General features: G+C 38.5%; 1 protein-coding gene across 1 annotated transcript in view; it reads right to left on the bottom strand.

Moving 5' to 3' along the window:
• TMC1 (transmembrane channel like 1) overlaps positions 1–21517 on the bottom strand; it is a 150281-nt gene that overhangs the window by 92802 nt on the left and 35962 nt on the right. Inside the window, exons 2-3 of the mRNA XM_047096066.1 lie at positions 11793–11869; positions 7830–8001 (exon numbers count right to left, since the gene is read on the bottom strand). Of these exons, the coding sequence (XP_046952022.1) occupies positions 7830–8001; positions 11793–11869 (249 nt within the window). The remainder of the gene's footprint in view (positions 1–7829; positions 8002–11792; positions 11870–21517) is intronic.

Below are 21517 nucleotides of genomic sequence, written 5' to 3'. Positions count from 1 at the left end.
ACGAAACCTTTGAAGGGACCTTCAAAGGAACTTGGCTTCTCACTGAGCAAATGAGATGTTTCTTTTCTCTTCTGTGTTTCTCAGATTGCAAAAATGCCATAGGGTCCAGAACTAACGAAACAAATCAAAACAATCTAAACATGAGCAGCAGGATTTTAAGGTGAGGAATGTAATGCCCCATTTTGTAAAGATCAACTTTTTTTACAGATAGCTTCGTTGATTGAGCTATTGTCCTACAGCTCCAGACTCCCCTTCTATACTGGATTTTGGGAGGCTGGGGCTGGGGCTCTGTAGGGCACATTTCTGCTTTGTCAGCTGCCTCAATAGTAGGCTGTCAATAAGAGATACCCAGAAGGGACTTGGGATTCCTGTTCGCTTCCTGGGGTGGTACTTCCTCCCTGGTAATGCTTCTTCACCCCACTAGCTGAAGGGTCCTCCCACAGCTACAGGTGAATCCAGCTTGCCAATTTCCCCAACACTAACAGAACCAGCTTCCTCACCACCCCGGTAGAAAACCAGCACCGCTGGTGGATCACCCCTTTGCAATGGTTTCAGCCCCATACGTCTTTCCTCTATGCTTCTTGGGTTTCTTTATTTTGGGAGAGAGGGGGAGGAGGGGCAGAGAGAGAGAATCCCAAGCCGGCTCCTCGCTCAGCACAGAGCCCGACTCGGGGCTCGATCCCACAACCCTGGGATCATGGCCTGAGCCAGAATCAAAAGTCAGTCGCTTAGCCAACCGAGCCACTCGGCCACCCCTCTCCTCTATGCTTTTAAGTTTAAATTTCAACCTCTCTTCTCTGTTCCTGTAGCCCTTGGAGAGGTAGCTGCTTCATATACTTGTCGTCACCATGATACCTGAGTGTTGTCTTTTCACCTTCCCAGTAACCTAGACAACAATTATTTATCCCTACTCAACAGTTCTCTTATCAAATACTTTCTGTTCAATTAACTGAAGAAGTTTCTTTCTCCTAACTAAACCCTGACAGAGAAATTGCAATCTGACTCAGTGTTAGTCAGAAACATACTTTGCTGTGGGGTACCTGGGTGGCTCAGTGGGTTAGGCATCCAGCTTTGACTCAGGTCACGATCTCGTGGTTTGTGGGTTTGAGCCCGGCATCGGGCTGTCTGCTGTCGGCACAGAGCCTGCTTGGGATCCTCTGTCACCCTCTCTCTTTGCTCCTCCCCTGCTTGCATTCTCTTTCTCTCTCTCTCTGTCTCTCTCTCTCAAAAAATAAATAAATAAATAAATAAACATTAAAAAAAAAAAAGTAACAGGGGCGTCTGTGTGGCTTAGTCGGTTAAGCATCCAACTTCAGCTCAGGTCACGATCTTGAGGTTTGTGAGTTCGAGCCCCATCGGGCTCTGTGCAGACAGCTGAGAGCCTGGAGCCTGCTTGGGGTTCTGTGTCTCCCTCGCTCTCTGCCCCTCCCCCGCTCGTGCGCTGTCTCTCTCTTTCTCTCTCTCAAAAATAAACAAACATTAAAAAAAATTGTAAAGAGAAACATACTTTTCTGTTGACTATACTCATCATGACTACACACAGTAAGACCATGGCAGAGCTGCTTTTGAAAGTTCCAGCTGAGGGAGAGGGGGACACAGCCATAGCGTTACAGGCCACCGTACAAAATGACTGTGCACACTCCTTTCTTTCCCACCAACCCAGTTTTTAATCATGTCATGATTACTGAAATAAAAACTCATATTAACTTTCTAAAATAACACTTCCTGTTGACAGTTGGGTTTCTTGACCAATTCAAATGTTTTGCTTAGAATAGTAATTTGGGGTGCCCGGGTGGTTCAGTCAGTTGAGTGTCTGACTCTTGATGACTCTGGTCATGATCCCGGGGTCATGGGATCAAGCTCTGTGTCAGGCTCCGTGCTGAGCATAGAGTCTGCTGGAGGTTCCCTCTCTCTCCCTCTGCCCCTCCCCCGCACTCTCTCTCTCTCAAATATATTTTTTTTAACTTTAAAAAGAATAGTAAGAGACCAGTAAGAGTACACTCTAAAATACAACTCTGATTGCCAGTAGGTTGTTTTCGTTGTAATTATTTTTTTGATTATTATATAAAATTTCATGGTGGTTGCAACTCTGACATTTTTACTACATCTATATTCACAGTTTTTGTTTGCTTAATTTGCCAATCAGAATAACAATATGTGTGTTGATTTGTCACAGGAAGAAAATGTATGTTTTAGTAAAACGGATTGTTTTGCTTGTCACATCACTATGTTGAACACCTGAAACTAATGTGACATTGGCTGTCAATTATACTTCAACTGAAAAAAAAAGAGACTGTTTTGCTGAATATTACTCAAAAACTTGTTTCCATGTAGACATAGACCAAATCCAAATTTAATAAATATTCAAAATCCATGTAAGGCAAGAATGTGCAATGGGAAAAAGATAATCTCTTCAACAAACGACATTGGGAAAACCGGACAGCTTCATGCAAAAGAATGAAAATGGATGATTTACTTATTTCATACACAAAAATAAACTCAAAATGGATTAAGGACTTGAATATGAGACCTAAAAGCATAAAAACCTAAAAGAGAGCACAGGTAGTAATTTCTCTGACATCAGCTGTAGCAGCATTTTCTATATATGTCTCTGAGGCAAGGGAAACAAAAGCAGAAATCAACTATTGAGACTACATCAATATGAAAAGTGTCTGCACAGCAAAGGAAACAATCAACAAAACTAAAAGACAACCTACCCAATGGAGAAGATATTTGCAAATGACAGAATCTGATAAAGGGTGAGTATCCAAAATATCTAAAGAACTTCTACAACTCAACACCAAAAAAACAAATAATCCAATTTAAAAATGGGCAGAAGACATGGAAAAGACGTTTCTCCAAAGAAGATAGATATACAGATGGCCAACAGACGTGTGAAAAGATGCTCAACATCACTATCATCATGGAAGTGCAAATCACAACCACAATGAGATATCACCTCACACCTGTCAGAATGGCTAAAATCAACAGCACAAGAAACAACAAGTGTTGGTGAGGATGTGGAGAAAAAAGAACCGTCATGCACTGTTGGTAGGATTGCAAACTAGTGCAGCCACTGTGGGAAACAGTATGGAGGTTCCTCAAAAATTAAAAATAGAATTATCATATGGCCCAGTAATCCCACTACTGGATATTTATCCAAGGAATATAAAAATACCAATTTGAAAAGATGTGTGCACCCCCATGTTTATCGCAGCACCGTTTACAATAGCCGAATTATGGAAGCAGCCCAAGTGTCTATGGATAGATGAATGGATAAAGAAGATGCAACACAATGGAATATTACTCACCCATAAAAAAGAATGAAATCTTGCCATTCACAACAACATGGATGGATCTAAAGAGTATTATGCTCAGTGAAATGTCAGTCAGAGACAGACAAATACCATAGGATTGCATTCATATGTGGATTTAAGAAACAAAACAAAACAAAAAAAACCCAGACTCTTAACTACAGAGAACAAACGGATGGTTACCAGTCTGGGGGATGGGTGAAATAGGTGATGGGGGTTAAGAGTAAACTTATCATGATGAGCACTGAGTGTTGAATCACTAGATTGTGTGCCTGAAACTAATGTAACACTGTATGTGAATGAAACTGGAATTAAAATCTTTTTTAAAAAAAGGAAAAAAAATCCATGCAATTCAAAACCATGTTGTTCAAGGGTCAACGGTATCTACATGTAAGTACCTTAAAGCTTTACATTAATGGATTCCCATTAGGAATCATATCTGAAACAGTATCTTGCTTAATGTAGTGTCATCAAAGAATTAAAAAAAAAAAGATCTATTAGGATGTGGATTTACCATGTAACTACAGTTTATTTCTTTACATGCCAATTTTTAGAAACCACTTAATGGAAATCTTCCTAACACGAATTCTATCCTTTCCTGCTATCTTAAATTCAGTTCTTTATGCATTTAAATTCTATGATTCCTTAAAAACTTATGTCAAATCTCTTCAACCCTGTTCTGATTATCCATATATATTATCCCATATAATAAATAGATTTGTCCTTTCCAAAACTCCAAACAACCTTGTTCTTCTCCGACACATTTATACTGTCTTACTTCACAATGATTTGGGTCCAGGTAACCCCTCCCTTACGCTATTATGAACTTCGGGAGAATACAGTCAATTGCATATTCATATCCATGTCTTCCAAAGAAATTAGCAAATTAGCTTCCACAGCAGTGGAGCTGGATAAATATTAATTAAATAAATGTTTATGTACAGAAATTTTCTGGATGACAGGGTTATCATCATAAATCCACTGCTCAAAGTCCAGTAAAATTGAACAATGTCCTCCAAGATTAGTATGGTATGGAAAGATAAGAATAAATTCTTACACTAAATAACCCCAGACCGGTATATTTTTAAAGTCTTTTTTGTTAATTGTTGATTGCTCCAGACGGATTGTGTTGTGCTACCAGGAATGGTTCTTCAATAAGTTATCTTCAAACAGGCAGGTAATTATAATATTATTTTCACCAGCATATAAGGGAACTGTTTTCCTAAGAATCACTCAAAGAAAGTGCTAATCATATTAAAAGAATATCGCAGAGGTTTGCTTCATCTTCTAAACTGTAGGGCTAATCTGTGCAAGAATGGCTTTCTATCTTCAGTTTGATTTATTTAAACAACAGTTGTTAGGGGGAAAAAAGGCATAATGTGCTGAATTTCTCACTGCTATGAACATATTTCTTACACTTAAAACTGGGTCAGGAAAAGCCTGTCATATTATTAGAAATCCTCCAAAATGTCTAACGAGGCAGTATTTTTTCACTGTCTCCAAAGATAGTTAGCATTGCAACCTTGGTTTTAGTTGGCTTCAAATGTTTTGTTAGTGCAGGGGAAATTCCCTAAGGTGTTTCACTTGAACATTTAAATTTTAAAAGACCATAAATCAGTTAATCTAAATAAACATGCCCTGATTTGCCTACAAATCTTTCTCGCAATATATTTGCCTACAAATCTTTCTCACAATATATTTGCTAATATATTTTCTTTAGAAAAAAAACAAATGCTTGGTGGGAAGGCTAGATGGCTCAGTCGGTTGAGCATCTGACTTAGGCTCAGGTCATGATCTTGCAGTCTGTGAGCTCGAGCCCCGCATCAGACTCTGTGCTGACAGCTCAGAGCCTGGAGCCTGCTTCGGATTCTGTGTCTCCCTCTCTCTCTGCCCCTCCCTCGCTCATGCTCGCTTTCTCTCTCTCTCTCTGTCAAAAATAAATAAACATTAAAAAGAAATTTTTTTTTAATGTCTTCAAAATGAACAACAGAAAATGAACCTTCATATTGGGATTGGAACCATCAATCACCAGAAATAATTTATGATACTATTTAGACGAGTTGCCCAAATTATGGAAGTAATCATGTAATTTGAAAAACCTTTGGAGACAAAGCTCACTGTAGCCAGGTTTGGCTGTTTGGAGGAGTGAGGAAAAAGGGGAGCAGGGCTACCCTTGGGCCTCTGAGAATCAGGGTGAGACTGGTACCAGCTAAGGACAGACACTGTCACAGGGACAACTTTCCTTCAGGCAATAGGGGCCAAGACCCACTGATTTATATGGTCCGATTTCTAGAAGTTGAGCAGTTAACATGTGGGCCTTAAGCAGACCAAGAGAGCACAGAACTTTTCTTTTTATTTTTTATTTTGTTAACGTTTATTTATTTTTGAGAGAGAGAGAAAGAGAGTGTGTGTGTGTGTGTGTGCGTGTGTTCAGGGGAGGGGCACAGAGAGAGAGACAGAAGGAGAGAGAGAGAATCCCAAGCAAGCTCTGAACTGTCAGCACAGAGCCCAACGCGGGGCTCAAACTCACAAACCACAAGATCATGACCTGAGCCAAAGTCGGACACTTAACTGACTGAGCCACCAAGGCGCAACCTCCAGCCCCCAATTCACCTTTTTGAAAGGACCTCTCTGAAGCACAAGTGGAGAAGAATAGCAAATTCTGGAACACAGCCTATATCATGCATGCATCTATTGTTGAAATCTCACTATCAGAAAATGCAAGCTTTGCTAATAGGAAATATTACTGCATCATAATAGTGATGACAATAAGGACACAGAGCTTAAATGTATGAGATGAGGTGGCTCATTTGGTTAAGTGACCAAGTCTTGATTTGGGCTCAGGTCATGATCACACGCTAACAACATGGAACCTGCTTGGGATTCTCTCTCTTTGCCCTTCACATGCTTGTAAGTGTTCTCTCTCTCTCTCTCTCTCTCTCTCTCTCTCTCTCAAAATAAATAAACTTTACAAAAATTTTAATTAAAAAAACCATGAGATATTTTGTTTTCGAAAGTAAAAAGCATAAAAAGCATAAAAAGAAAATAGAAAAAAGAATACCAGAGGCAAAATTTTTAAAAAGGTGATGTCTTGATATTCAAAGATGGAAGAAAGGAGTTTGGGGAGGAGGAGAAAAAGAAAGAAAGGGAGGGAGATTTCAAAACTGAAATCAACAAAAATATGATGAAGAAGTAGGTGGGGTTAGTCTTTCGTTTTAAAAGGAACCATCAGCTATCAATGCTAAGCTTCTTTACCTGCCAAAATTTCCATACAATTGTATTTAATTACAATTATTTACGAAAAGGAAAGTAATAGCTAGTTGTTGAACACTGGAATGTATCATTTGGGGAGGACATCTTAGAAAATTCCTCTTCATCTAAAGTCCTAAGAGTGTTTTGGAGGAAATCGTATCACCTTGTAGTGGTTCCCATGACCCTACTACCTGAGAGGGGCAGAGTAGCTGCTCTCTTAAAGCCTTTCCAAAGGGTCAAGGTTTTCTATTATTAGATGTGTATTACACGCATGCTTTTCCTACCAGCCCGCCATCTGCAAATTTCCAGAAGGTAAAGACTCGAAAACCATTTCATTAGATTTTTCCTAACTAGCATTTAACAAACTATTCTATATAAAGTCAGTGCTCGGTGAAATGTTTGCCTGGTGGAAATGGTAGGTGCAGGGTTGTGTTAAAAAGGAAATGACAGCCCCAATGCTCTTCTGTAAAAGAAGAGATGCTTAGTATTTTAGGCTTTGAGGGTTACATACAGTTCTGTCCTATATTCATCTTTGGTTTTGCTTGTTTGTTTGTTAATCAACAACCCTTTAAAACTCTAAGAACCACTCTTAGCTCTTGGGCTGGAATTAGCCATATTTTTCAACCCCGGCTCCCTAAGCTAAAGTGATTTGGGCTCACTGTTTAGGAATTTTCCACTTAACTTTGATAACAATATATGTCATTAATGGGATAACTTCAAAATACCTAAATGAACTATTAATATTAATTAATAGCAATATCAATATTAATTAATGAACTGTATTAATAACCATGACAATTTAGATGTCTCATTAGGAAATTTCTCTTAGCCCATTCTTAATACATATATTTGTTTTTAAATTCTATTTAAATTGTAAAATACATTTAACTAAGTGGAGTAAAAAATGGCAGCATTGGATTAAGCCTGTGTTTATTGTTTTTAAGTTTATTTATTTTTGAGAGAGACAGAGGCAGTGCGAGTGGGAGAGGGGCAGATAGAGAGGGAGGGCTCCGTGCTGCCAGTGCAGAGCCAGACGTGGGGTTCGAACTTATAAAACCACAAGATCATGACCTGAGCCAAAACCAAGAGTCAGTCACTTGAAGGACTTGAGGGGCCGCCAAGCTGTCTTTCTAAAAGTAGTTTTTAATTACCAGTTTTAAGGCCACAGAGAGCCTAAAGGGTGGGGGAGTGGGGGGGTCCTCTTTCAGAGTCAAGTACTTTTGAAGGAGTCACAGTTTCAGTTACAGATCAGAGCGAACTTACGCCCCCCTCTTCAGCCTCCTCCTTCTCTCCTTCTCTCTGGCCTTCCTTGTTTCTTCATCCTCTGGTTCAGGTTCTGGGTCATCCTCATGGATAACATCTCTTTTTCGTTTCCTCTTTGGTCTCAAGCTCTCTCTTCGAGGTAATTTATCTTCCTCCTCCTCTTCCTCTTCGCCTAAACATAGCCATGAATGCTTCAGTGAACAATATCAAAAAGCGCTCTCTCCCACTACCAAATGTATGCTTACCATTGTCACACGTGAGATCATAATTCAGCAAGTCTCCGCACCATAAGAAGATGCACTGTGCCATTTATGTATTCCATAACTTGTCTTTCAAATACACTCATCTAGATTTTCATTCCTTTTGTGGTTCATCTACTCACATATGTGAATGTGGATCCCCAAATTGTAATAATCCTTAGAATTCCAATCTTCATTTAATGTTATAAATGTCATACCATGACCTCTCAGACAAGTATAGAGGTTACTGATATAACACATAAGGGTTAAGTGATTAACCACTATATGTTTACTACTACTTCTGTTTTGGAACAAAGGACCGGAAGAACAAGGAAATGCAATAAACTAAAATAATTTTGAAGAAACTAATTCGGTCCCTGAGATGTCTCCTAACTCAAATTCTCTTTATTCCTGATTCCAAATTTTTTCTTCTTTTTCCTAAATATTTTTCCCTTTCTTAAATGAAATTGATACTAAATATATTTATTTACATAAATAGTTGCTTGACCATAGCACCTTTATGAACAGAAATAACTTATAATTTTAATGTAAAACTGAGAGAAATGACTTTATTTTATTTTATTTTATTTTATTTTATTTTATTTTATTTTATTTTATTATTTTACTTTATTCAACTAACAACGCTTCCTATGTCCATAGCTTCACTGGAATCTTCCAGGTAAAGAGTAAAGAATTCAGTTCCTTCCTTCACAGTTTATAACACACAATCTTACTTCTCTTTCATTTTTGTCACTTCTTAACTTCTGATATTTAGATTCAACCATCAAAAAAGTCAAATATTACTCATAGTTATCACCATCCTCTTTACATTTTTTTAATGTTTATTTATTATTGAGAGACAAAGAGAGACAGAGCATGAGCATGGGAGGGGCAGAGAGAGGGGGGAGACACAGAATCAGAAGCAGGCTCCGGGCTCTGAGCTGTCAGCACAGAGCCCGATGTGGGGCTCAAACTCACAAACCGTGAGATCATGACCTGAGCCGGAGTTGGACGCTTAACCGACTGAGCCACCCAGGTGCCCCTTTATCACCATCCTCTTAAATATAAGTACTATAAAGAAAAAGTTGTCTTCAATGGAAAACTATAAATTGTCTGCAGTGTATCCTTTTGTGTTATTTGATTCTGATTCCATGGGAGCGATTTTGTACTTTTGAAAGTTCTAGATCACTGCATAGTGATATAAATATGTGATATATAGCAAAATAATAGCATAGTGATATATAGCAAAATAATCCTTGTCCATAAACATGTACATGAACTCTGTTCAGTGGAGACACAATCCTTCCTCACCAGAAAAAAAAAGAAAAAACTCCCACAAAACAGTGATGCCTCCGTATGCAAATCATTTCAATAAACCTGACCTATAAATGTATCTGTTCTTTAAATTTTCCTTTGAACTGGTCATAACAGCTCACTAGGGTTCTGATTCGTTAATGAAATACGTTCATTATGCCAATTATCTTTTAACATTACTTGCCAAAACTTTTTTTATTGATATTTCAAATATGAGGCCTAAATATTACCTTTATTACTAAAGTTTGGCTAGCAGAGAAAAACAGGAGGTTAACTGTTCAAACTAAGCTTTGAGAACTATACACTGTCATCAAAACCAAGAATGGTTTTTCCATTTGTTAAATATGCGGCAGACGTTGTATGTTACTTGAATCCCATTCTGACATTCTGAAAATCTGCCCAGTCTTTATTAGTCATATTAGTCACTAATTATAGAAAGGACAAGACCTTGATAGGAATTGAGAAACAATTTTCCCACAAATAACTCAAGAAGTCAAGCAGCCACTTAGTACTCTGCATGATAGTATATTTTGTATTAAGACTACCATATTAAACTCGCAGTTTTACCATGGACAAAAAGTGTTTTACTGGAATTCTCTTGTACCATGTCGGAACAGAAAGACTGCCTCTGGTGCCTTAACTTGTTTCCAAATATTCCAATTCTAAGAAAAAAAAAATCAATATTTTACAGTTGCCTCCTAACTGTAGATTTGCCTACAATCTTACCATTTGAAATGGGCTCCACTCAGGACGGAAGCATGCAGAAAATACTACCTACTACCTCAAAATAGGACTGTAGGAGTTAAGGATATGCCACTCCAAACTATGCCACTTTGGTATATTGATTGTTTTGGGCTGTAGCCACTTGAAAAACAGCAAATTCAGTGACAGGTTTTTTTGTTTTGTGGTTTGTTGGTTTTTTTTGTTTTTTTGTTTTTTTTTTCCTGAACTCCCCTCATCTGCCCAAACACAGACACTTCAAAAGGAACTCATTGTCATAAATCCCCTCACCAAGAATTTCACCCTTAGGGAAGACTGACTCTTCCCACAAAGGAAGATGCTAGAAGTCAATACCACACCCAGACAAACTTGGTCACAAACTATCAAACTTCCCATCTTTTTCTAAAGGCCCACTCATCTTTCTTTCAAATTATTCTCTCCTGAAAGGCTTATATCTCTATCTTTTTTTTTTTCTTTATTAGGATGGTATTTGAGTCTAAATTCTAAGCCACCTCAGAATGTTACATATTACCTGAGTATCTCTCATGTACACATGAGGCATACATACTAATGAATTTCTGTATGTTTTTTCTCTTGTTAAACTGTCTTCTAGGGGTCTCAGCTAAGAACTCAGAAGGCTAGAGGGAAAATTCTTTTTCCTCCACTACAGTACGAATGCCATGACTTGCAGGATCTGTATGAGACTGAGCTGTTTGCATGTAGAATGCACTGACTAACTCAAAACACCTGGCATCGTGAACATGCCTTGGCTGCCATATTGCATTCAGGTTATTAACTTGATTGTACTGATGTATCCCCTAATTGAACTTTTCTTGAGCTACGGCTCTTTCTTTCAGTTTGAGTACATTCAAAGCTTTTGCTTATATAATGATCTTTCTCATGCTCCAGTCCATGAGGGGTCTGCCTGCAAGGGATCACAACCCAAACTCTTGAGCTGAACCTACACAGGTCAAAAACGGAGCAATTCTCATGAAATACCCATGAATTCAGTACAAAATAATGTGCTCATTCGTTTTAATTGAGCCACCTGATCAATTCAGTCAAAATGGCCAATCTATTCTATTATAATAGACTCAGCCCTAGAGAAGAGCTTTTAGAACAAATGCCTTAATAGAGAAAACAGTAGAGAAATTTTAAAAAGCAAATTTTGGGAGCACCTGGGTGGCTTAGTCGGTTGGGCATGTGATTCTTGATTTCAGCTCAAGTCATGATCCCAGCCAGGGTCGTGGGATCAAGCCCCCTGTCTGGCTCAAGGATGACTGTGGATCCTGCTTGGGATTTTCTCTGTCTCTCTCTGTCTCTCTGTCTCTCTCTCTCTCTTTCTCTCCCTCTGCCCCTCTCCCTCCTTTGTGCTCTGTCTCCAAAATTAAAAAAAAAAAAAAGGGGGGGGTGGGGATAAAAAAGCAAATTTTTGTGGACTATCATCTATTGGATCATGAGTAACTTACACCCTTTGGTAAAATGTGTGTGGGCCAATTAAATGGAATCTAGAGTGGAGATCCTATTTGCTGGACTTGATCTCTTTTGTGAGACCATCAAAAATCACCCACATAGGTGGTAGCCTGTGCTCACATGCGGCAGCATGATCCCACAAGATAAGACGACAAGTCCTCTGAATTCCCTGCCATTCCCCAGGAAACACATTCCATGCGGGTCCATTCTCACTTACTTGAGCTTTCCTCGGTGTCATCTTCTCTTTCCTCCACTTGAATTTGTACTGTTGAAGAAACGAAAAATATGGCAATTCTTTAAATGACAGTACAACCGTTAGTAATGGGCTTTTATGATTATTTTCATCATAAGGTTTTCTGTGCAGTTAATAAAAGCATTTTTCAATGAGCTTGTCAAAAAGAGCATTGTTCATTAAAGATATACCGCTACCGTATCTTACACAGTGTTGTGCAAAGACTTCTCTGCTTCACTGTCTTCGAAGATTTGCAAAACACATCAATTATAAGCCTGTCAGCTCCATTGAAAATAACTGCTACCAAAATAAATTCTGCACTGCGGTGAGTAGTCTTGGGGTTTGGTGGATTATTTCATTCTATGATAAATTGACTTGTTAATAAAGCTATATCCACATGCACAAACACTTTGGTTATTAGAACGAAAGGAATTTATTAAAACCGAGAACAGTTCATTCTGAGCAGCTACCAGTGTCCAAGAGCCTTTCAAAAAATGTCACAAGGCTGATATTTCCTATTTCAATTATTTCTGTAGGTTGTATACGGACACAGCCTAAATTTTCCAATGTATGATTTACCTTGACAGTGTGGGGACAGGTAATTTTCCAGTTCTTTCCAAGACAAAGAACATCTCTTCTGTGTATTCCTCACCTTATACTCAGAAAGCACCTTGCTTTCAGTTTTGCTCTATTTTTGTAAAGACATATAGAGCTTGCATAAGAATTTTAATTGACCAATAACATGTGAAAATATATTCATTGGCAGATGTTTTTCCACTTGTCATCTACGGTCCATTCATCACAGATTTCAGCAGACGCAAAGCTCTGCAACTTGCCCAGGTAAAATTAGAGTTGACTATTTTTTTTAAAGCCGTAGCCTCGTAACTTGCTTATAAAATATTAATTGTATCATATTTTCATTTAAGTTGGATGAGCATCAGTTTGAAAAAGCAAAGATGACAAAACGACGTTGCTGTGAACAGAGGAAACAACCTTCGTTTTGTTTCTGCTCGCATACCGTCAAAGGTTATTTTTCAGAACTTGACAGGCATACTGAAAACGGAACAGTTGCCAAGAGTTTCAATCCCATTCACAAAGAAGATTATTGTGAAAGCCCATTTTGCCTTTAAACAGCATCTGCATAAAAATTTTTAGGATATGCAAAAACGTTATCACTCAATGTCAGCCGCGGAATGTGAAAATAAGTCTGCTTTTGTTCAGAGTGGACATATGCCTTCTGTTACTGGCTGTAACTGGATCTTCACGGAACAAAGATCTTTATGTCACCACTGAGAGTCCGCCAATAGTGAAGGCAGACACTTCTAAGAAGATATTTTACGTTTAACAATCGGTCTTGGTCTTTTGTTTGTAATTAATGCTGCCATCAAGCTTCTCCGGTCAAGGAAGAATTCCCCAGGAAGGAATTTGAATGATATAAGCTTAGCTTTGGAGCAGAGTCAGCTCCGTGTGTATATAAAAACTGCTAAGGATAAATAGCAAAGACGGATATACAGCCTGTTCTGCAACCTTATAGCCAAAGCGAAATTCACACAAAATATTACACTGATTTGTAATAATCAACTCACTAGCCGTGATTAAATGAAACAGAAGAAACACCAAATGGACAAAAATATAAGCAAATCTTTAGGAAGGATCATATATTAAATAAAAACAGCAGAATGAAATGTCCCACGCCAAGGAGATGAGCAATGAATCAATCTCCTCTGATAACCAGGGGAAGGGAAAAAACAGGGCTGGAGTCACGGATCATCTTCTCAAGTACAGGAAGGATAGTAACAAATGGCTATTAAATAAAACCTAAGAATCCATCAGAGGAGACATCCCTGTGGTTTCAAGTAAAGAACTAAAAAAGAGCTATGGTTTCTAAGTGACGTAATGGAGAGTACTGCAGAAATAGCCCTGTCCCTCCTCATGAGGTGACTCTCCAACAGTAATATCATCTGTATGTAATCATCTGCACCTTCTCATCAGGTGCCTTCTTTGCTCAACAGCGTTTCTTTGGCAGTTGAGTCCGGGACAATGAAACAGTTGTTTGTATAGTTGTTCTGATAATAATTGATGGGTTCTGGACTTGAACCAACAGCAAAAGCATCATCAGCATCAAGAACTAAACAACAGCACTGTGACCAAATTTAAGACTCCTTCCAGGGCCTCAGACCGAGCTTGATTTTAATGGGACATTATTTGGTCTGAAAAACAACTGTCAATGGTGGTCTGCATCTCCTGCAACTCCAACCAAGGCTGAAGAAGCAAGACAAGAAACCCCTCCAAGACAAAAAGCCTGTGCAAAAGAATTACTCAGAACACTTAAATGGGAGCTACAGAATGTCTTTCTCTCCTCAGACAATTTTTGGCATGGCCTGTTGCCATCCCTTCTCTCAGCAATCCCCAGTAGCTTATTCCCAATCATATGACCCCCCTCAGGTTTGGCTGCTTCCCAAAGCCTATTGATTATGTACTTTAAAAATAACCTGTCTCCTGGGGAGTGATGGGAGGGCAGTGAAAGGAGGGGAGGGGGGGTCCTGTCAAAATGTTGAAGGCCAGCAAGGAAAATTTCCCTGAAGTATGCTATTTAAGAGAGGAATATGCATTCGGAGCAGATGAATGCCTAGGCAACCCAGATCTTCATTTCATGCAAATAGACCCAGTAATTAAAAACAGTAAAAGGAAACAACAGCAAAATGTCACATTTTAGAGGCATTGGAATCGTTCAGAGAAGTGGATGCTGTTCCAGACTTTCTTTTTTAATCTATAGCCCTGAAAGTAGTTTATGGTTCACAGTAACCAAGGGGCCAGAAAAGTTAAGTGGTATTACCTCTTGCTCGACGCCACATTTGGCTCTTGAAGGGATGTTTGTAGCACTAGGTTATTACTCTGGAAACTGAAAGCTTGTTTGTCCAATTAGCAGTTATCGTCCACTCACAAGGGAGTACAGAGCAAAATGCTCAGGGAGGGAGTCTGTAGAGCGCAGAAGAAAATACCACTGCCTTGAAGGAGTCTTGCTATTTTATGCAAAAGAACGACTTTCTAAAGGAGATCCAAGATTAGGTACCAGCATCTTATCCAGCTTACTTGCATGCAATGTATTTGTTACGTTTCTTAGGCTTTTTGTGTGTGTTACTTTTCAGGGTTCTTTTTTTGTGTGTGAGGAAATGTCAACATCGGCCATTCCTGTATAAGTGCGGTACATGTCTCACCTCAGACTAAACAGCATTGGAAGGGATATTCGCCTATGCTGTAATAAGTATTTTGTCAAATCTTAGCGGAAGCACCCATACCATCAGTATGAGGTGTGAAGTGGAATGTGAAAGGAAGAGAAGAATCAAGGACAGCCAGAAGGCTTTTGTCCTTGGCAGAAAGATAGATTCGGAAGAAAAGGAAATGAAAAGGACATAGGAAGAATAGCTTAGGTGGGAGGAGTTGAAGATCAGAAGTTTAATATGACATGTTGGTGTCGGGATGCCTATAAGACACCCATACATGAGTTGAGTAGGCAGTTGGGTATTTGAGTCTAGAGTTCAGAAGAAAAGTCTGGGCTGGAAATAGACATTTAGGAATTATTAGCATATTGATACTATTAAAAGCCATAGGACCAAGTGAGATCGCCAGGTAAATGAATATAAACGAAACAGAAAAAGAGGGCTCCAAAGTTGAGAGGACAGGGAGAAGAAGAAAAATCAACCAAAGACACTGAAAATGAACAATCAGTGACGTAGAAGGAAAATAAGAAACGTGTCGTAGGCTTGTAACTCAGGTATAATGAGGACTAAAGATCGACCTTTGGATTTTGCCATATGGATGTCGATGATGACTTTGACAAGAATAGATTTAGTGAAATGGTATAAGGAAAAGCCTGAATTTCAGTGGCTTTACAAGAGAATAGGTAGTGAGGAATAGAGGACAGCTAGTTATGTTGGCCAAAACTGTTCTTACATGTTGATGGCAAAGATCTAGTAAGAATGAGCATTCGATGTAGGTTATGAAAAGATAATGTTACTCAAACGACACATATTAGATTCCGAATTCTTTTATTTCACTGATGTTTTTTGTGGCTTTGTTACTGGGCTGTGTGTCTCTGACTGAGACTTTGTTAAGAGACTGGCAACTTACTAATATAGCTCTTGCTTACGTATATAGTGCCGACTGTTTAGCAATTCAAAAGTATGGGACTAAAGTATGGTGAGGGAAGAAGAGAGAAAGAAAAAGAGAAATGGGGAAGGGGAAGAAGGGAAGAAGATAGCAAAGAGAGGGAGTTAAAAGGGCAAAAATGAGGTGACATGGCAGGAAATGAGAGGTGAAAAAGTATACATGTAAAGCAAAACATTTGTCTTTGCTACATATTATAAATAAACATACCTGTATTTATACTCATGTAAATAAGTATTCTAAACAGAAAATGTTATCAGTTCTAAATTTACATACTTAATATTATTTCATATTTTAGAAATACCTTGGGTTAACAAAGTCTAGACCATCTTCAACTGGTTCTCCTATCAATACTTTTTCCTGACAAGAATTTGAAGGTGAAAAGGCTAGACAATGTGAACAAAATAAAAATATCTTTTTTTCTTAAAAGACAATATATTCCAAAGTAAAGTTTGCCTTGTTCTGTAAGGAAGACAAGTTAGGATTCCCTTACCCAAAACATGAAATCTTTTTTTTTTTCAAGGGAAAAAAAAGAAGAGAGAAAACTGACCAGTGAAACTATGAAAAATAAGCTATGATTTTAAAAAATCTCTTTTAAATGTAGCCTCTTTATGAGTAGACACTGTAAATTTTATGTTCTGAAATTTCTAGGTCTGATGCCTTCCAGTAGCTGCTCAAGTGGATGATTATTTATTTATTTATTTATTTATTTATTGTTGAGAGAGAGAGAGAGAGAGGGAAAGTGCAAGCAGGGGAGAGCGGCAAAGGAAGAAGGAGAGAAAGAATCTTATTTAAGGCTCCATGGGCAGCACGGAGCCCAATGCAAGACTTGATCTCAAGACTGTGAGATCATGACCTGAGCCGAAATCAAAAGTCAGTCACTTAACTGACTGAGCCACCCAGGTGCCCCACTAAATTTGATTATAGTAATGATGATGATGGTGGTGATTCAATTATGATATGGACAAAATTATATGTATGCGTATGTATGTGTGTATTTATAAGCTGTATATAAATTATAGCCGAGGATAGCATTTAGATACTTTGTTTTCTAAAAACCAAACAGAAGGTAAACCAACCAAAATCTCAAAAGGAATGAGTAACATTAACCATAAAGAAGAATTTCCCGTCAGTGGGACACTTGGGTGCTAGATCAAGTCACCAAACCATAATGAGGTATCATCTCTTCTGCAAAGAACGCCCCAGCATCCTGCTTTCATTCAATTATTGATGGGCGCTAAGTAGGGAACAGGAGGCACTGTCTGCAAAACGGAATTAAAATGTTGGGATGTGGGGCGCCTGGGTGGCTCAGTCAGTTGAGCGTTCGGCCCTTGATTTTGGCACAGGTCATGATCTCGCAGTTCCTGGGATTGAGCCCCACATCGCGCCGGGCTCTGTGCTGTTGCACGGAGCCTGCTTGGGATTCTCTGTCCCTCTCTCTCTGCCTTCTCTCTCTCTCAGAATAAATAAATAAACATTAAAAACAATGATGAAATGTGATTCTTCTTCCTCAAGAGTAGTACGTGCCCAAGACATGAAATCTGATTCAGTTTAAATCAGCAGCTCCCTTTACTTTTATTACTTCTAGGGAAGGACAAAAAGATGCCCGTGACATTTGTGTATAACAATCCCAAGTCCTTCAAACGGTGGAACTAAGCATAATATTTGGAAGCCATTGAGTAAAGAGGAAACTTACTTAGTTCTTATATCATTCAAATGCCTTAATAAACCCGTAAACTATAAGACATTTATAAAATCCTTGGGGTGGGAAAAAACAAAACGAGATCATTACATTTGAATATCGTGAAGGTGTCTGGGGAAAAGGTTTAATTTGACAGGTTGGGGCTGCTATTCTTTCTGCAGGTGCTAGCATCCTTCTTATCTGCCCTAGACCATAGAGAAAATGAACCACGGAGCACATGCGTTCAAAAACACCCTAATGAAAACTTTTAAAACAATGCCAAAAGGCTGCTCACATTTTCAATCATTATAATATCTTGGAGGTGCTAAGCACTTTAAATTGCTGTGCTTATAAAACTACAACAATAATAATGTTGATGTTGACTTTGGATTAGACGCAGCCGACCAGAAGAAGCGAGTGGGCGAGAGATTCAGCTGCTATAGTAGCTGTCACTCTCCAATATTTTTCCTTCTAGATTATATTTATTTTTTGAGTCTGTGAAACCCTTAAGAAGCAGAGAATAAATAGGCGCTGATGTCTGCTTTATTAAAAACACAATATAAGGGGCGCCTGGGTGGCGCAGTCGGTTAAGCGTCCGACTTCAGCCAGGTCACGATCTCGCGGTCTGTGAGTTCGAGCCCCGCGTCAGGCTCTGGGCTGATGGCTCAGAGCCTGGAGCCTGTTTCCGATTCTGTGTCTCCTTCTCTCTCTGCCCCTCCCCCATTCATGCTCTGTCTCTCTCTGTCCCAAAAAAAAAAAAAAAAAAAAAAAAACACAATATAAGATACTGCAGTTGCCAAATCGAACAGGATGGATTCTGGAGAGAAACGTGTTGTACGATGAGGTCCTGGAGAGACAATAGCTAACCCCAGGAAGAACAGAGAGGAAAAAAAAAAAAAAAAAAAGAAGATCCACTCAAAAGAAAAATCCCCCTTCTATCTTTTCACAATGATAATAATCTTTTTTTATAGACATAAGAAGGAGGGGCAGGAGATGCACACCAATTTTTTTTTTTGCACTTTTTCCTTCTGTTTTTATGGTACACGGAATTAAAATGAAACACAGGCTGAGTGAAGTGGGTAGCTGATACATTTCCAAATTCTACCACCCTTGAGCTCGAAGAGCAAATATGAAATGCTAAAGCATAGTTCTTCAAATAGTGAATTATATGCTAGAGTATTTGGAAGAAGCTGTAATTAGATAGTTTATGACACCATCGGTCTACAGAAAAACAAAAACAGTTCTTATTCTCAACTGGTTTGGGGGGGTTGGCTTATTTTTTTTTAAGGTTACATATTCAATAAACAAATAGCTATTAAGAAAGGCATTTGGAGCTCCCCGTGGTTACGAAAAACTAAGTGGTGAGTCTTGGCTTTTTTTTTGCATTTAGAATATTCTGGAGGAGGGCACATTTCTTATTTAACCATGCTGTCACAATATATATTCAGAGTGTGTGCTCTCACATTTCAGTTACCACCATAAAGAGCAACCCGTGTAAATAAGTGTGCTGAAATGAAAATATATTCTCTTGTGTGAGTTTTTGTGGCTCAGATCTTTTCTAGTAATAGGATACCAAAATAACAACCAGATGAAAATAATGTGTTGTAAGCCCTTGGCATCCTTATATCCTTGGATAGCCTAGAACAAAAAAGGAATGTGTCTGTCCCCCAAAGCATTTCTGCAATATTCCAAGTCATGAAAGAGAATGCTTGTCAAGATTCATGGTTAAACAAAGCGAAACAAACAAAAGGCAGTAAATAATTGCGTCACAACTAAAAGCAGACAATTCCTCCAGCGCAAAGCAGGAAGCAAGGCTGACTGAACTCGGTGGGCCTTCATCCTTCCTTCCCAGCAACGCACTGAAGATGCTAATTACTTCTCATTAGCATACATTAGCAAATGTTAATGAGTGTCTTCTACAGAACAAAGGCAGTGTGGGGAAGCACTGAGGCTGGAGGATGGCTGAGCTGTAAGTTAAGGGCTGCAACCGAAGACAGAGACGGAGAAAAAGAAAAGGAGAGTGGCTTCGGGATTGGAATTGGTAGTTCCCGAAAATTTGGAACAACTGGCTTCCTAACAAAATAGTAATAGCACCAAAATGGAGGAAAGGATTTTGTTCATTTTTGTGTCTAAAGAAAATTTAAAAGAAGGAGAAGGGGAAGAAAAAGAAAAGAAAAAGCAAGTCATTGACTAGAATGAATCACTCTTTCTTTCTATTCTTTAGCTGTTGGGGGAAAATCATACTTTGTAGGATATGCTACCCAACTTTTAATTAGGGATATTAATTAGCATCACCACCCATTAAGGGAAAGGAACTCTGAATTCTAGGTGTCCTCATGAGTTTATAAAAATTGTGACCACCCACCTATCCATTCCAGTCTTTTGCCCTACAGGCTCAATTTATGATATTCAATAAAACAAAACTTGCAAGTAATTTGCATGTGGTATATAATTTTATCAAAATAGTTCACATAGAATGTATTCATTTATACCCTAAAGGCAGCTGAATCATTACAATACATATTATATGCATATATACTATGTATAATTTCTTATAATAAATAAGAAAATACTTTTGGGGCACCTGGTTGGCTCAGTCAGTTAAGCGTCTGACTCTTGATTTCGGCTCAGGTGATGATCTCAAGGTTCCTGGGATTAAGCCATGTGTCAGGCTCTGCACTGAGTGTGGACCCTGCTTGGGATTCTCTCTCCCTCTGTCTCTGCCCCTCTCCTGCTCACACACACACACTCTCAAAATAAACAAATAGACATTAAAAAATACTTAAAAAAAAAGAACTTTTTAAAATGATAAATAGAAAATATATAAAGCAACTCTAAAATAATAAATAAACTAAATTCTTTATAATAAATCCCTTGATAGATGACAAATGATAGAAAGAGAGTGGTAGATAACCTACTGGTCTGTTTCTCTGGAGAACCCTAATCCAAAGCCTTCTCTTTAAGATGACCATGATGGAATCAGACGAATACTAGAAACTAGAAGCAATAACACAAGATATAATTTGACAAGTTTCACCAGAAAATACAAGCAGAAGGTCTGTTAGAGTTCATAAGAGAGAGGGGGAAATCATGTTCACTAGGGAATTTCAGGATATTGCTTTTTGTTACGTTTCTTCAAATTTTTCTGGGAACAGGCGAAAGACTCATCAGGATAAATAAATGTATGTTTCACTACCTGATTTCCTTTGGATTAATCCCAATCCCTTCAGGACCATGGCCATGAAGAGGAAAGTTTATTTCCATGACTGGCCAAATACTGAGAAATATGAACAAGAAAGAAGTTTTGTTCATCTGGCTCCCCAAAACTATTGCACTCATACCGTAGAACTAGAAAAGACAACTCAGAGCTTTCAAGTAAGCAACCGATTTAGTAGAAAGATCCCGAGTTTTTGAGTTAGATGGATGAATATCTGTGTTTTGGCTCTGTTGCAATTTTATGCTATCTTACAACTTCAGATAGTTTATTTAAATTCTCTACGTTGTAGTTACAGGAAGGAGCACTAACCACTACACACAGGTGCTGTGAAACTAAATGTAATAATAAATGCATGTGATGTATATAATATAGAGTACCTGGCATACAGCAAACGTTACAATAACCTACAAGAGCTGTTCAAATGCTTTACCACACACCTGCACCCAAAAATCTCACCTAAAATTCTAGGAAGACAAGGAAGACACATCTACTCTGACCTTCACCTTAATATCTTAGACTCTGCAAGTAGAAAATTGCCATAATTCCAGTCTGTGATCACATTAAAGGCAATTTAACCAAAAGATGAAGACAAGGAATAAAATATTTCCCTAAACTCTCCGTCCCCTAAAATTGATAACTTTTAAC

This window comes from Lynx rufus, unplaced genomic scaffold, assembly GCF_022079265.1.
Source record: "Lynx rufus isolate CCGP_SWC_20201006 ecotype Redwood Valley unplaced genomic scaffold, mLynRuf1.p SCAF_10, whole genome shotgun sequence".
Taxonomy (NCBI): domain Eukaryota; kingdom Metazoa; phylum Chordata; class Mammalia; order Carnivora; family Felidae; genus Lynx; species Lynx rufus.
This window is presented reverse-complemented; position numbering and strand designations above follow the sequence as displayed.